The 17,192-nt window shown below is 44.4% G+C and overlaps 1 protein-coding gene across 1 annotated transcript; it reads right to left on the bottom strand.

The window, feature by feature from the left end:
• Nucleotides 1-3,207: 3,207 nt before the first annotated feature.
• On the bottom strand, nucleotides 3,208-5,847 carry LOC112563929 (5-hydroxytryptamine receptor 1A-alpha-like). Its single transcript, XM_025238402.1, has 3 exons — nucleotides 4,670-5,847; nucleotides 4,491-4,512; nucleotides 3,208-4,439 (listed from the first exon to the last, which is right to left on the bottom strand). Exons 1-3 carry the CDS (start codon nucleotides 5,692-5,694, stop codon nucleotides 3,771-3,773), a joined length of 1,716 nt encoding a protein of 571 aa, XP_025094187.1. The 5' UTR covers nucleotides 5,695-5,847; the 3' UTR covers nucleotides 3,208-3,770.
• Between the last annotated feature and the right edge of the window lie 11,345 nt (nucleotides 5,848-17,192).

Genomic DNA, 17,192 nt, shown 5'->3' with positions numbered 1-17,192 from the left:
TATATGTGTGTGTGTGAGTCAACCACTAGATAGAAGAGGACAAGGGTCACCAAGGCTACACTATGATGCCGGTTATAGTTCGATGACGAGGGACGACGGTTACAACTGAAATTAATGCCGGTTACAGTGTAAGGATTATTTCTTTGGCTTTATCCCTCAAGGATGAGTAAGAACTGTTATTCTCTAATACTGAGGATTGTGTACAGGTGTATACAGTGAGGACAGAAAAAGAAATGATGGCGGGACTTAGGGGAGGAATAGGACAAAAAGTGAGAGTGAGTGAAGGTGGCATGATATATGTACACACACACAGTATATACACAATATATATATAATGTGTGTATGAGGGACATGTAGAAAGGAAAAGAATAGGAGAAAAGAGGGAGAGGAAAATCATGCTCAAAATGTTCTAAGAAAAGCTTCAAGTACTGTTTACAAAACTTTAAAAAATAAACTGACACATGACACTGTCCATGGATTAAAAATATACTGACTGAAGCATGGCAGGGCACAGGGAATAAAAATATACTAACTGAAGCATGGAATGTTCCATGGAATAAATATATACTGACTGAAGCATGGTATGATTCATGTAATAAAAGTATATTTACCTGAGCATGGAATGTTTCATGGAAAAAATGTATACAGACTGAAGCATGACCTAGTCACTTATATATATATACACTGACTCAGGCATGACATAGTCATCTATATATATTGACTGACTCATGCATGACAGAGTCCACGAAATAACAAAAATATTGACTGAAGGTAGAATGAAATACAGACTGAAGTGGGACATAGTCCATGAAATAAATATAAACTGATTGAGGAATCCTCACAGCAGGGGAAATAATTTGTTGTGACCAAGACCCAGCATTCAGTAGTAACAAATAAACATCTCATACAAATAAAAAGACTTCAAATAGTATACTTGTAGAAAAACAAATGACAGTATAAATAACCAATAAACAATTGCTAATGAGAAATGCAGATGACTGATACGTCTGCTAAGCTTTCTTGTAAAAGAAAATCACACCGTGTAGTTCTGCCTGGACAAAATAATGAACATCGGAATTTTATTTCAAATCTCTCTATCGACTTCAAGTTTAAACACAATCCTGAGTAGGTTCTCAAACAATGATGCTTCAAAATAAATTTAAAAAACACAAACACCCGTTGTGTTAGTATATGCAACCCGTATACAATACAACCTAGCAAAGACCAGGTTGTTGCAATATGAGTTACAGTCAACAGCCGACTTTCTAGAAGTTTCTGTGTCCACCCTAAAAACACGGCCAGCCAGAAAGCTCGCCAACGTCTCTGTGACGACAGAACCAAAGCTGATCTGGCATTTTCACACCCCCGCCTGATCTGTTTGTGTTTTTGTTTGCTTTTCCAGTGGATGACATTATCCAGTTCGGAATAATGTCAGGTGAGAAAGTTCTGTAATACCTCATGACAGAAAGTTCTGGAAACGAGGGCGCCAGTGGAAGAACTGTGAACATAGGAGTTCATCTCCGGCTTCCTCCTCATCGCGCTCCTCACTTTTTTCTATGTTGCTGCGTGTGTGACTTTTTTTGGTGTATGTGAAATAAATAAGGGAAATAAGTAAGTGAAAGTGTTTAATTTTAAATGCGTATTTACTTTAAGTTTTCAGTTTGCTATGCGTGGGTTGAAGGTTTGCTGTGTGTAGAGAGTCAGGTAAAGGTCAGCCTGAACTACTCATGTTACAGGTGGGTGTTTTAAAATATGAACTGGGAGATTGAGTTTCATAATCTGTCGCAATCTCTACTGGCATTCGATTATTACAATCAGTGGATGGAGATCAGAGGGAGCTTTGTACAAGAAGGAGGCGGATAGGTGAACAAGAAGGAATGCTAATAAAATTGAAAAAAAAATGTACAAAAAAAGAAGCTGGTAACATTGCTGTCTCTTCTACAAGTAGACAAGAGGAAGACCATGACCATGATTGACGGGAAGATGGTTGATGAAGGTGGCAGACATGATAAAAGAAGACAGAAGGACAACTGCATAAAGATATGATAACATGAACACGAAGCCATGAGAGAACATGAAGATATGGGAGCAACTACAAGAGGAGAAGAAGAAGAAGTCAGGAACAGGAGTTTGAAAAGGATTGTGGTCCAACAGGAAGGGATGTGGGGCACCATGGTCCAAGCCTGTAGCCCAGGGGCTCATACCTCATTGATAGCCATCTTTAGTTACTACTTACATCATCCCAGCTCCTAACATGATCCAAGCTCACTCCCAGACTACTTACATGATCTTAACTCACTGCCAGACTACCTACATATCCAAGTTCACTCCCCCCGACTACTTACACGATCCTAGCTTACTTCCCCTTACCCACTGATTTGCCAGCAGGAGGTGTTTATTGTTAATCAAAGAATCATTAAGCCAGATAACCTTTAGCACTTCCCTAGACAGGATGTGACCTCACGTCTGCTGTGACCTCCAGTAGAAGCCAACAGTAACGAGAAACTCATAACTGTACATAACAAATGACAATGCTTATGTATGTATAACAAACAGTAATGCTCGTTTATATATAACAAATGACAACTCTCACTTATCTATAAAACAGTAATGGCAATGCTCACAGGTAATGACAATAATCATAAATATATATTTGTAGATATAAAGCAGAAAAGCAGAAATGCTTTTATACATAAAACAGTAATGATAATGTTCATGTATATCAAAAAGTTCTACTGCTTGTTTAATTTACTATGAATGAGATCGTTTTAAAGTGTCATTGCAGAACATCCTTTGAATGAACTTGGAGGCAAAGTACGCACGTCTGAACGCGCTCACGCACCCACCTACATCACACACACAGACACACACAGACACAGACAGACAGAAAAATTCTAATATGTTGACAGCCAAACATGTACCTTTAGAAATGGAATGCGGCTGTTGTAAACTTTTCAATCAGGTGTCTCAGACACCCAAACAATACTTCATCGCCACAGAGCTGCAGCCATGGAGTCAGGAAGCATCATCAACATCTTTCCTGATAACAAGATCGAAGGTCAATGTTCCGGAGGGACTCCATCCAAGTGACGATCATTTTCGGAAATAAAGTTAAGCATGAACATCTTTACCCTCTTTTTCAGTTTAGCTGATTTCTTTGACCCCCAACCCACTTCCCAGTGTCTGGTCGCCCGCACAAAGTGTTCTCGACTTTTCCGCCAGGATGCGTGTCAGGCAGACAGCAAGCGAGGCGTGGCGAGAACGACAACTCCATCTCACATCAATGGGCACTTAGGCAAACAGCAGACAGCCACACAGACATTGCCCTCCAAGGGCTGGGTTGACACCACACACACGTGTACATCCCCCTCCCCACAAAAATAAATCCTACAACACTAACAGCAGCGCGAACACGATGTGAACGAGTTGGACAACTCTGCAAAGTCTTCATAAAATATTTATGGATGTTACACGGCTACTGATATGACAAAAGCAACAGTTTACAATGGATAATAAATCGTTGTTTGTTGTACCATGAAACACACAACCGACTGATCACAGATGAGTTGTTGTCAAGCACGCAAGCTCTAACATTCATTTCCAGCGACTGGAAGGCAAAAAATGAGTTTGTATTCTTGGAACAGAGAAGTTTCATTAATTGACTAAAACGATTCTCGACTAATGAGATCACGTGAGGAATGCTCTTAACTAGCAATATTTTATCTATGACATTAAAATGCTGAATGAGAACACCTACATCGTCATGTTCATCATAAAGATACAGACCGTCTGTGGGAACACACAATCATCTTCTTGAATGCAAACCGAAAATCCTTATTGAAGAATGTATAGATGATGGGGTTGAGAGCAGAGTTGCAATACCCCAACCACAGCACCACCGCCACCAATGCAGGGTGGAGCTGACAGTCTTTACACAGCGGCTCCATCAGCGCCACGATGAAGAAGGGCAACCAGCAGACGATGAAGCAGCCCATGACGATGCTGAGGGTCTTGGCGGCTCGTTTTTCTTGCGATACTGATATACGTTTGCGATGCTTCAGCCCTCGACTGCTGACCCCTCGCCCGCTGGCTGCTCTCTTGCTCCTGGCCGCCTGCCCCAGGATGTCCACGGTCGCGTACACAGTCTTGTCCGGGGCTGTCTCCTCCTTGATCTCCTCCTTCAGCTTCTCTGCGGACCTGATGGGGGCAGGTGCGAGGAAGGTGACGGACTTTCTGGTGGCTAGAGGACGCTTGCCCTCGTCAACCTCTCCACCGTCTTGCAGACTCGCGCCAGCGACCCCTTCCTGTCTCCAATGGAGACCAGCGTGTTCTGACGCACGAGCACCGACGAGAGACGACGGGGCGGACCGTAGGGATCCATGGGGAGATCGGAGGAGGACGTGGTGTTGGTAGAGGACGAGGTGGTAGTGCTCGAGTCGCTGGAGGGTAGGTTAGAAATCTGGCGAATAAGTTTTTTAGGGAACGGGTACTTTGGTGGGGGTGGACGGTTTTCTGCAGAGGAGGCAGATTGTTGCTGGGGGGTGACTGCAGACTCTGAGAACGGTGGCGGGGAGTGTGCGATGGCGACAGTTTGGAAAGTGGAGGGGGTGGGGTGGTTGGTGCTGCTGCTACTGCTGCTGCTTCCATCCTTTCTTGTAGTCTCGTCTACCTCCAAGATGGCGCTTTCGCAGGGAAGAGAGTGTCGTGGCACAAGAGAAGAGCCTCGGAGAAACAGCCCCGACCCCGTACCCAGCCGGGTGCCGACCCCAACGCACAGGGTGGCTGGGGCTGGAGGAAGGCTCGCTCTGGAGGAGGCGACAGCTGATGCTCTTCATTGGCTAGCGCCATCATGCGGATGTTCATTGCCTCCTGCTCGCTGTCTCGCTCCGAGATCATCTTGCTCGACCCCGGCCCGCGCTTCCACTGTCGCGTGCGCTTGCTCGTCTCTCGGTAGATGCAGATGTAGGCAAACAACATGAAGAGCAGCGGGAGGTAGAAGGCACCGACGGTGGAGTAGAATGTGTACCCGACGTCCTGCGAAATCTTGCATTCCTTCGACACTAACCCGTCCTCCTTGGTCCGCCACCCGAAGAAGGGAGGGATAGCAATGCACAGAGAATACAGCCACACAATGAGAATGAGCAGCAGAGCTCTCTTGAGGGTCCGCTTGCTGGCGTACTTCAGGGGCTGGGTGATGGCGTTGTAGCGGTCGTAGCTGATGGCACACAGGTTGGTGATGGACGCCGTGCAGCACGTGACATCAACAGACACCCAGAAGTCGCACAGACTGCGGGAGAAGATCCATTCCCCGTGTAGCTGATACGCCAGGGCGATGGGAGTCACTAGAGTGCCGACGAGGATGTCGCTGACAGCGAGGTTGATGACGAAACTGTTACTGACCTTCCTCAAGCGCCGCTCCTTCACCACGGCCGCGATCACCAACGAGTTGCCAACCAGTGTGAAGAAAATGATGAGGGCGGCGAAGAAAGTGATGGCGATGTTGGCGGCGGACACATCCCACTGCGGCCAGACCACAGGCATGCCCTGGCTGTCGTTGAGCTCAAGCTGACCTTTGGCCCCACCGTACCGAAAAACGAACAGCGAGTCCTCTGCCTTTACCTCCTCACCTGCGCTCGAGTCCTCGTCGCTGGTCAGGAGAGGAAGCTGCAGGTGCGTGGGGTATCCAATCATCATCGTCCAAGACGTAGCATCCTCCGCACGAATCTCTCAGATCGTTCACAATCGACTTTTTTTTTTTTTTTCCTTTTCGATAACTTTCACTATTCGAAGAAAAAAGCACGGACAAGAAAATAAACAGTCCGTGCTTATACTGACAACAAGGACATGATGTTGTTATCAACTCGTCTCACCTTTGAAGAGTCTTCACATCCACCGAGTCCTCGATCAGTGGTGTACGATGACGTCATACAGGGCCATGTCGGAGCGAGGCAGACAGACGGGAAGAAAATGAAAGCAGATTTGGGAGCCAACGCGTGGTGTCTGAAGCACGGACTGGTTGTAAGTGCGGAGGGTAGGTCTCAATGGTCCGCTGCTAGCGCCCATCGATCCTGCTCCAGCGCTGGACGCAGTCACGTGATCAAGTCCTAGACCATTCACACCCAGTCTACGCTCGTGACGTCAATTATTTCCTTACTTTCCATTGGTGGGCTTCACTCGATGGCAAAGGTAACAGGGCATTGGAATTTTAGAACCGCGGCGAGCGTGGGCGTAGTCTTGGCTAAGAGCAAGGGTATCTGTGGGTACGTGCGCGCGCGCGCGTGCGAGTCCGTACGTCGTGTGCTTGCGTCAGTGTGTGCTGCTGCCTTCTTCCTCGTGCGTGCTACGTCACCACTCGTCTTGGAAAGAGAGGAACGACGGACGGAGCGCGAGATGAAGAATGGTGAGAGCAAGCTCGCACGGTCAGCTCTCAGATTAAACTAATTTTTAAAAAATAAAATCTTTAATGGTCAACAACCAACCACATCAATCCATTCCATATAATGAGTAAAGGAATAAAATGAGTAGAGGAGGGTAAGATAGAAGTAGGACCATGACGCCGAGAGCTCTTCTTTAAAGCTACCGACGACAGAGAAGATGGAGATGGGGTGAGAGAAGGAATAGTATCCTCGTCCACAACAAAAAAAAAAAAAAAAAGTGGAGACTGAAATTCAAGAACAAAAAAGTGGAGGCGATGGAGATGAGGCTGAGGCGAGATGAATGATGGCGCCGATCGATGGGGGCCTCCGCGCGCCACGAGATGCTGTCTGTGCCGGTGCAACAAGGGAGAGAAATCTTCTTCACACACCCGCTCTCTCCCAAACGCAGCAAATACCCGGAGGCTCTCACTGGTGTGGACTCGGGCTCTAGTGGCAGGACATGTACAGGGGCCATGTTGAAGACGTCTTCGGGTGTGCCACTTGAGTCTCACAGCAGGATCGTACCCCTTACCCTCCCTCTTCCCTCCCCTACACGTCTGGAATCAGGAGAGCCTGGTGGCAGGATGAGACTCCAATGTCAGCTCATCACACCACAGTTTGTTAGCAGTGTACATCCAGGACACGGCAAGAAATTTGTTGGCATCGTACAATTAAACAAGCAGTAATATAAACAAGAGGTCATGAAGGTCTTGAGTACAACCAGACCAACATTGTACCGGAAGTGCTTGTCATCTCTTTCTATTTTATATGTGTGTGTATTTTTTTTTTCAACATTGCTTGTGCGGATGAGTTTAAGTGTTTCTGAATAAAGACTGATAACACAGCTAAGTTAATTTACTAAATCCTGAGAAAAAATAGTTCTGATGAATTTCCCGTCACACACTGCGCTACTCGAGGAGGAGGCTGGGAGGATGGACGGCCACCCTACCTCTGCGTGCGTTAGCATCACTGCGTTATCAGCTGAGGCGGAGATTCACATCCAGTGGACTCCGACTCCCTGAAAAGCTAAAGTGAAGCGATTGAGCATCGATCAGAGGTTTACAGATGACCACAGGCCGCAGTACACCGGCTACCAGCTAAAAATAGATGACTTGGCGTCTGGGCTATTTATAGGTGTGGCGGCGACCAAAGACTAAAATGTGGGGTACTGCGCTATAAATAGAAATTAAATAACGAGCACCATTAACAAGCCAGGTGATAATAAGTGTGAAAATTTTTTTTAAAACTTCTTTATAAAGAAAGAAGAAACAGCGATGTCTGGCAAGTATTACTGTAAAGAGAATATTCTAGTTTATAACCGGGATTAGTCCCCAAATCATCCTGCAAGACAGGGAGAAGACAGAATAAGAAGGAAAGAGAGAAAGATTTAGAGAATAAGAAAAGAATGTAACTTGGTATCCCGCTACCCGGCATGAATGATTACATTTCAAAAACTCTCCATCATAAGATGTTAAGAAAAGGAAAACATTTCCAAGTCTGACCCTGATCAGACGACCCCGGAAGCTGTTTTGCGACCACGTGGTCATGAATGGTGACATGAAGACTGCGACATGGTCTGACGGCGGGAAGACAGAGAGAAGAGAAGGAGGTGAGTGAGTGTGTCGCCATCTTGTGGGAAGTGCAGGCAAAGGTCAAAGTGTTTGCAGGTAGTGGAAAGTAATTACACCAACGAGGGAGAAGTCAGACGATTACCATCCCGCGCTCCACTCAAGCGCATCCTGTCAATTAAGAGTCAGGCCACTCCCACTCACCGGCGACTGAAGGGAGTGGTTCAGTGATTGATCGCCATGGATGACCAGGTATTCGAGTGCTGGGAGGTAGAAGGTGGGTGTGCAAGGTAAGAATGTAATATAATGATGTAGTTAAGTCATCTGTCATGTAAGGAAAACTGTTTTGTGCTGCGTTCATCAAAAGCAGGAAGCAAAAAGATGAAAGTTTTGACATCTACATTCGATTTCAAGAGTTCTTTTTATTTAAAGATTATTGTGAAATTTCGCTTCAACAATTAAAAAAAAAAATTGTCTTCGAGTTTTCTTAACCCTTGCGGGGTTTTTCCAAGCTTGTAGAACTTTGACCTTTAGGAGAATTTTTAAATGGTCTTGAAGGAATCTACAAGGAAAGGTCGACAGTGAAGGGAACAATTTTTTCCTTTTATTGGCTGTCACTGACCTGGTGTTATGATGAAAAGTGATGCTCGAGTCTTCCTTCCTTCTCTTTACCGTCAGTCTTTGAAGAAATACGCATGGTCCATCTGTGCTGCTCTTCATTCAAGTCCTCAAACACTTTTATAACATGCTTGCATGTCCATCACACTCATTTGTATGCAAAGTTATCTGGAAGACAGATGAAGACAACTAATAAATCCCTGAAAACGAAAACACTCGTCGACTGAGCGCAAAGAAAGACAAATCAAACTCGAATTACTTTTTTCCCCAAAAACAAACTGTTCCAGTAAAATCAGATAAACGGAGACAAGAAATCCCCATCCTCACCCATAATGTGATTGGTTAATGCCATTGACCAACTGTCCAGAGAATGGAATGGATAACAGACAGGAGTGAGTGACAGACGGTGAGTGAATAACAGACCAGGGGAAAGGACAGATCAGGTTGAGTGAGAGACCTGTGCAAGTGGAAGACCAAAGTGACAGATGAATGAATACAAGCACAAGAAGTGCCATCAGCATATTGTCAGGAAGCAAAGATAAGTATGCCAGACACACTTACAGAAAAAAACAAGTCTCATAAACAAAACACGAGAGAAGGCAGCGAGGGAGAAGGAGGATGACTGCAAAACAAAGACATAAAAACATCCCACGCACGTCCAGGGGCAGGCACTCACCCAGCATCCCCCAGAGGGAAGGGTTCAGGATACATGCAGGATACATGCAGGATGCACACTGCAGTATAAACGACAGACAGGGGAAGGTTTCTCTTGCCACAGAAACGAGTTCCTCACGGAAATATATCCAATAAAGGTTTTCTCTTCGCACTGCGTGGGCAGCCTCTGACCCTAATGGGTTTTATTTGTTTGCTTTTAACTCTATTTATCTCCTGCTTTTTCTCCACATTTGTAGGCGTGAACTTTACTTGACCTGACTCTCGTGTCCTCGCTGGGACCAGAAAGGTCTCACTTGCCATTAGACATTTGCATCTCACTACATACAGCGAGGCTTTTTGAGGCTTTTTGAGGGTAAAAACCTCCTCACCATCGCTTGTGGGGTAGAAGGTCAGGACAGCCTTGCATGTATCATGATCACCTGGCGGGTCAGGGGTCAGCAGGCCGAGAATGTACCCCTAAAGGTGTTCAGATTGACACTCGCGAATCTTTGTCGTGTCAGAGCCATTAATTTCAGTTTTATTTTTGTGTGAGTTGATTTAATTTGTTTCTTTGTCCGTTGGCTCTGTAATGCCTTTTGTAATGTCAGTGTACAGGAGTCCTCAGTTAACTTATTAACTGAACGAGATAATAAAGAGGGTCGTGTGATTCCCATGATTCCATGAAAAGGTTTTATTCTCATGTTTTCATGATTGCTGTAGGACATGAAGTGGCATAGCAAGCTTAACATGTGAAAAATCATAACAAAACCAACACAATGAGGAAAACAAACTTAAGTCCCTCACCTGTCTCACATGTTTGAGCAGCTCCACGTGCTCCAACCTTTTGTCTGCGCCTCCACTTTGTGATCATGTGACATCAGTGAAGCCAACTCACTCCCCCAGTCAGCTTCACGATTGGTAACAAAGGTAATTTATCGCAGCCAACGGTTTGTAGCTGTCCAAAAAATTTTATACAAGTTTTTCTTTCTTTATTTTATTTTTTTTTTTTTTTTTTGTTCTCGTACGCGTGCAGATAGAGAAAAAGGAGAGAGAGACTGATGTATGTAGAAAGAAAGAAATACGATATCGTGGGCTGCGATCCGATAGTTTTAATGATTCAGTCTGCTGGAGCTATTTCATATCGGGTACAACATGTTAATACATAATATATATATAAGTCGTTTATTTAACTTGCTCGCAGCCAGACTTCTATTTGTGCTTTGTATGCTTTATTCTGGGGTCTGAGCTTGTGGCTGTCGTCACAGAGGAGCTGAGGAGAGAGTGTATGTGTGTGTGTAAGTGTAGGTGTAGGTATCTTTATTGTACCCATCCTACTGCAGATGTTTGTCTGACTGGACGTCAGTCTGGTCTTGAGACATGTGAGAGACACAAGCTCCTCTCTCACTCTGTCAAGAAGAAACAGTCCTGGTTAGAATGTTTGTTGCTAACAGACTCGTACCCGTCTATACCCGCCCACACCGGAGTCTACAGCCGTGCTTAGGTATTGTGACCCTTCAACTCGGAACCTTGACGCTGTGTTAACGTCAGAAGAACGCCAAAGTCACATGACTGAGGATTTCCTGCTCTTTGGCATCCGATGGCGCTCCACTCTGACGTTCGTGGAGAGGTACGAGAGGGTGTGGACTAATTATAGCGAGTAAGCAGGGACATCAGATGGGTTGGTGTGGGAGGACGTCAGATGGATGATGTATATAGTACAGGGAGGACGTCAGATGGGTGGATGTGTGTACTACAGGGAGGACGTCAGATGGATGATGAATATAGTAGAGTGAGGACGTCAGATGCGTTGGTGTATACTATACTAAAAGGAGGACATCAGATGTGTATACGAAAGGGTGTGTATGGATGTGTATACGAAAGGGAAGACGTCAGATGGGTGTGTACTAACGGGAGGACGTCAGGCACGGCGTGTGTAGCTATGGCACCACGTGTTTGTCCCTCACTGATTCCGCTCAACTGTCATTTTAATTGATCGCCGCGGCCTCCTTGCCGAGGTTTTTATGGAGGTCTCTGGTTTTATGTTCAGGCTGAGGTCAGAAAGATCAAGCTAAGAGGAAACTGATACATGTTTGTTTTCTTGCTTTGGTGCGTGTTTAAGTAGATGTTTACCTTCATGTTGATTTGTATCAGTGTGTGTCTGTGTGTGTGTGAGTGAGAGAGAGAGACAGAGAGAGAGAGTCTTTGTGTGTGTATCTGTGTGTAAGCGCGCATGTGTGTGTTTTGTATATTCATGTACACCTATGTGTGGGTTTGTTTGTTTTTATTAAACATAATCCTGGTTACGACAGGCGCTTGACACTACTTTTCATTAAAATGAAATACTTCATATTTAGCCAATAGTTTCAATCGAAATATTAAAATAAAAATTGTCAAAGAAATGAACAAACTCCTATCGGACGAATATAAAATCTGACTAGTTTGAAAACTAAACATCACATGGGGAACCACAGTCAACGAGAAACATCGCCTGTCTGTGTCCACAGCTTTTCTTTGTCATCTTAAGGAATCCCTAACATGTCCTTTCCGTTGACCATTCGACTTGCTCATCTGTCTTCTTAGGATTAAGTAAGTATCTGTAGTGTATTTCATGTCACTTGATAATATTATCTTATTAATTTGATTATTTCCCCTGTAGAGATTTAGAAGATTGCAGTCCATGCACTCGGCTTGACAAAATATTAATGTGGGTTGACGATGAATAGAAATGCTCGGTGGTTTGGACATTGTTGTTTTAAGAAACCTTGTCAATTTTTTTACCAATGATGCAATACTTAGATATTAGTTTTCTATGTTTGGAACAAGTTGACCAAGTTGGCTCAAGTCAACAAACAACGTACAGTCAACAAGTTATGTACAATACTGCAAACATCATAACAAACATGAAAGGGTCGTGGTGCTGTTCTCCCTGTTGTGTATGTTGTTTGAAAACTTCACTTGATGGCAGATTCCTTTCCTGTCCTCAAAGCCAAAGGACTCAGAATTGTGGAAGAGCATTAACTCCACCAAGACTCCCGCAGGTTGTGGCTCAGTGTAATCCGCTTGTAGGACAACAAGACAATTTCACTGTAAGACCGGATATTCTCGCCAAAAATGGAATCTCCAGAAATACTTCTATGGGAGATGAAGTAAACACGGGAAAGATGTTTGCTGATCTTGTCTGGTATCCTCTCCCACCACTACTTTGTCCAACCGAAAAAAGCAAATCGAAGACCAAATGAGTCCTTCACTCTCCGACCTCAACTGAATGTTGACAAACAAAAAGTTGTTGTTGTTGTAAAGCGCAGTCAATGACTGAGTGTTGATAAACAGAAATTGTCTTTGAATCAAAGTCGCTGATGTTTAATAAATTGTTTCTGTCATTGCCGCATTCCATTCTGTGAGGTTAACTCACAGAGAGATTGTTTACAGGGTCTGACAACAAGAGGCTTTGTGGTCATTTCGGGTGGACGGGGTGGTCATGACGGTCTCTGGGTGCGAACAGCGAGACATATACATACCCGCTCATCTCCCTGGTATACCTTGGTGCCACTAAAGATGTCAAAAATGTTATAAATCATCATCGTCACTATCATCAGGTTTTAACATCATCATCGTCATCACTATGATAAGATATTTCATTCTTTGAAAATATTCTAACTTGCATTTGCTGACACACACTCAGTCTGGCCAAACTGGTCGCAGTGCTCGCAAATAAATGTTCACAATGCCGACAGCCAGCTTTTTTGATGTTGACGCCTGTCTGTGGATACAAAGGAGTGTTGTAACCAAGTTAGAAGCAACCCAGGGCGAGAAGCAAACAAAAAGCTTGAAGCATTACCTTCAGGCACACCACTGCTTTTTCTGGGACGAATAAGCTTAGTGAGGCAAACAAGTTCAAGCTAATAAAAAAAGCTAATCAGTAAACTAGAATAATTTTTTTTCCATCACAGATAAAGTCATTGCACAAAGGTCGGTGTCTCATAGTAAACAGTGTGTTTGTGTGTGCGCGTGCGTGTTAGTAAGTGAATTTCACTCTGTCGTTAATTATTATCTTCGTATTTATGAAAAGTCAATCTGTATCTTTCCAGTATTATTTATCTATCTGTCGAGACTTGTGTCTGGCCTTCTGTAGATGTTCACCACTTGTGATGGCGGGTCGCGAGGTTTATCAGTGAAAATCGATGACGAGAATCACGCGGCGATGGTCCCGTTAATAAAGCTCCCCCCGCCTTATGGCCGCTGGCATCCTCCTCTTGGTGGAAAATGATTCTGTCGTCTTCGCTCCCGATACTGGATAATTATCTGTCGTCTTCTCTCACGATAGTGGATCACAGTCCTGTTGTCTTCTCTGGCGATAGTGGATCATGATCCTGTCGTCTTCTCTCTCGATAGTGGATCCTGGTCCTGTCGTCTTCTTTCACGATAGTGGATCCTGGTCCTGTGGTCTTGTCTCACGATAGTGGATCCTGGTCCTGTCGTCCTGTCATCGTGGATCACAATCCTGTTGTCGTCTCTGGCAATAGTGGATCATGATCCTGTCTTCTCTCCCGAGGTCTCTAACATCTCACCCCCCCAACGACCTGAAAAGGTTAGGGGATGACCTCTGCCTACCATCTGCTGATCCCTTGCGATAGTCTTAGTCTACAGACCTACTTTTTATTGTTTTCTTTCACAGAAAAGTTAATATGATGGATGACATGGACTGTATCAACAATATCAGTGAGCAGAGAGACAAGAAATGGATATACCACAATTACCTAGAGATGTAGGCTACACGAGTGTGTTCATGGTATTCAGGTGCACTCAGGTATCAGCAAACAGTAGCCGCCCCAGACCTAACTATAAACGATGATTACACCTGAAAAATGTGCCACTGAAACCAAAGCAGACATAATGACAAGAGAAGGACCATCTGCTGCTACATGATAGTCCGAACATTACACCAGTGAGTACAATGAAGCATCTCACCGATAAACCACACTGGCACGGGTGGCACATTGCGAGACTGGAGACGATCGGGTGGCCGGGACTGGGAGAGAAAGCAGCAGACGAGGGCCATAAACTGTGATACAGTGGGAAGGATTCCAGACACGAGCATGGCGTGGGTTTCGGCTTACACAGGGAAGAGGTTGGAGCCGTCATCAGCTGTACATCTATACCCAGCACCACTGCCAGGCCTCACGATGCCATTGTCCAGGACATGCTCCGAGTCTCACGCACGGAGACAACAAAGTGGATGACAAGACTAAAGTGGAAACAGGATAAAGCACGGCTCACACATGCAATAAATTCACTGTGACTTGGAGAAGCAGCAAGATTTGAACTCTTGAAGGACTAAACTGGAGACAAGTCGATGAAGAAGCATGTCCAGCCAACTTGGACTTTGTCTCAAAGATTCCATTCGTTCATTTTGTTCCATCACCAGGGACTCCACTGCCATCTGATGCCACTTAAGTGAAAGATGCTATTACTCTCAAGCTTTTTATCTTTCTCTCTGTGAGAAATCCCGTTAATTTCGCTCTCCTTTCTCCGAAAAATCTTATCTTCTCTTAGAGAGATATTACGATTATGCATGTCTGACATATTTACCTCCCCATCCCACCCCTACACACTCTGTTCATCATCCCACTGCTGCCAGACATCGTCTGTAAGGGATTTCTGTCACTAGCAGCTCATTATTCCTCAACCATCTTTTCTTGTGCTTTAAAAGCAGTTTTTATTCAAAGAGCAAGGTGTTAACATATCAAATTCTGCCAACTGCTGCATGGAGAGTCACAGTGAACCACTTCCATCGTGCAGTCTACTGACAAGAGTAGCTATGTTTCAACCTGAACTGTGATCTTATAATTTACTCCTACAAATACTGTTTCAATCCAGCATCTCAAAACAAAAACATGGATACACATTTTAATCTTAGAAAAATTTTTTCGGTTGAGAATACTAGATACATTTGAACGAGCAGAAAAAAATTCATTTTAATTTGTGAATGTTTGCTGGCGAATATTTGAATATTTTCTACACATAGTAGCTAAATGTCTGTCTGTCTGTCTGTCTGTCTGTTACTGTATATTTCTGTGAGTCTACAGCTCTCGTCATCGCTCCCCTAGTTTGTCACGATGTGCCACTTACCGCTAGTAGCTTGTAATTTGTGCGCGTGCTGGAAACTCCTGGAGCCGAGCGCAGTGTGCGTGCCACGAGTGCTCCTCGCAAGAAAAAAGTCTTCTCGCCACCAGATCGATGTGGCCTTCAGTTCATGGAGGTTCAAGTACGCAGATACTGCCCTCCACAGTGTGGCAGTTGGGAGGAGAGTGTCCCTGCCACTGTTCTTTACACACCAGAACACATGAAGACTCTTCTCGTCGTATTAATATGTGGCATGAATGCCCTCGAGGCTTTTTGGGCTTGCATGTCATATCACGTGAGTTAGGGCATCATCATCATCATCATCATCATCATCATCATCATCATCATCATCATCATCATCATCATCATCATCATTTGGCTCGCAAAATCTACATTTAACATTTTAGCAAAAAAAAAATAAAATAAAAATAAAAAAAAAAAATAAAATTCAAAACATTTTTTACAATATGTAAGAGATTCTCTGAAAACAATCTAACGTAAGAATTTCGCTATCTTGTATCAGCAGACTTGTTGTCTGTTATTCACGGAACATACATGCAGCAAGACTTCTGTCCTGTTGTTTCCATTGGACAAAGACACGTGGACACCTGACTCCCAGGCTCTGAAAGAAACATTTGTGATGGACTCTGGCCAATGTCTTTCTGGCAAGAAAAGAATTTAATTCAGGCAGAAGAGATGAGTTGTAAAAGGAGAAACTACAGTTACACTCCGGCCTAAAATTGCTGAGATTTGTAACAGAAAACAAGGGAAATCCTGAGGTATAGAATCCAGGTTTGTCCACAGGTCAGAAACCCGATGGAACGATGGGTGTGACAGTTAATGTGGAATGGACGACAGGAAGGAAGGACAAGAGAGAAGCATTGACACTGTCCAGCTTGGCTGTCCGTGTGTTCCACACTTTAACAACTTTTTCATTACAATGTCAGGAAGCATTTGCTGTTTATCATAGAGACAATACTGAAAGATTTGTTTTGTCTGGATATTCCTGAGGACAACAGATGATGTGGACGAGGTCACACCGCTTCTCTAAACAAAGAAGGTTGGGTGGTAGAGGCGATTGATGATTAGTGTGAGTTGGAGTAGACAAGGGAAGGACAATGGTGAGAGAAGAGAGGTGAAGGCCACACGAGGTCAGGGCGTGACCGTTGCTGGGGTCATGGCCGGCCATTACAGGCAGTGAGTAGTGAGGGAGCTGGCTGTGCCAACAACCGCGGCCACAGCTCACAGACTTCACTGCTGGAGGCACTGTGATCGATACCTCGCCACTACTGAGAAAATCTTTTTTTTTTAAAAAAAAAACTGTTCTCCTCTCAACATCAGGTTAACAGGCCAGCACATTCTGAACAGGTGTACTTTCGATTTTATGATTTAAAAATTCTCAGCCTAGAGGCGGTAGATTAAAAAAATATTTTTTGTGAAATAGTTTCTTGTTTCCACATTCACTCATGCTCAAGACCATTTGAGAGGATATTGGCACAAAATTATTTGGTCTTTGGAGGCGATTCAGCAAAGGTTCTACAGGCATGTGGTCTTTGAGACCTCGTGAACACCCACTCACTGCCTCTCGGCACTTTGACCTCGCTGATATCATTGTCCTCGGCAACAGGACCGCATCCAGCCCGTAAAATACCGGAGATAGAAGACTGAACGAGAGAAATAAGACCAGAGGAAAGCGGCTCAAGTAATTAGACTTGGATATTCTTGTTTTTCCTCCAGCGCTGCAGACATTTTTTCCAATCGTTTTTTCCCTCAGAGAGACTGCTTCATCTTGCGAGGGAGAGGCTGGTGGTGG

Source organism: Pomacea canaliculata, linkage group LG5, assembly GCF_003073045.1.
Source record: "Pomacea canaliculata isolate SZHN2017 linkage group LG5, ASM307304v1, whole genome shotgun sequence".
Classification (NCBI taxonomy): domain Eukaryota; kingdom Metazoa; phylum Mollusca; class Gastropoda; order Architaenioglossa; family Ampullariidae; genus Pomacea; species Pomacea canaliculata.
This window is presented reverse-complemented; position numbering and strand designations above follow the sequence as displayed.

Coding starts and splice junctions, on each gene's coding strand:
- LOC112563929 (XM_025238402.1), bottom strand. CDS start 5,694: ATGATGATTGGATACCCCACGCACCTGCAGCTTCCTCTCCTGACCAGC. Junction 4,513..4,669: donor GCGAAAGCGCCATCTTGGAG/GTAGACGAGACT, acceptor CCTCCTCTGCAG/AAAACCGTCCACCCCCACCA. Junction 4,440..4,490: donor AACCGTCCACCCCCACCAAA/GTACCCGTTCCC, acceptor CCTACCCTCCAG/CGACTCGAGCACTACCACCT.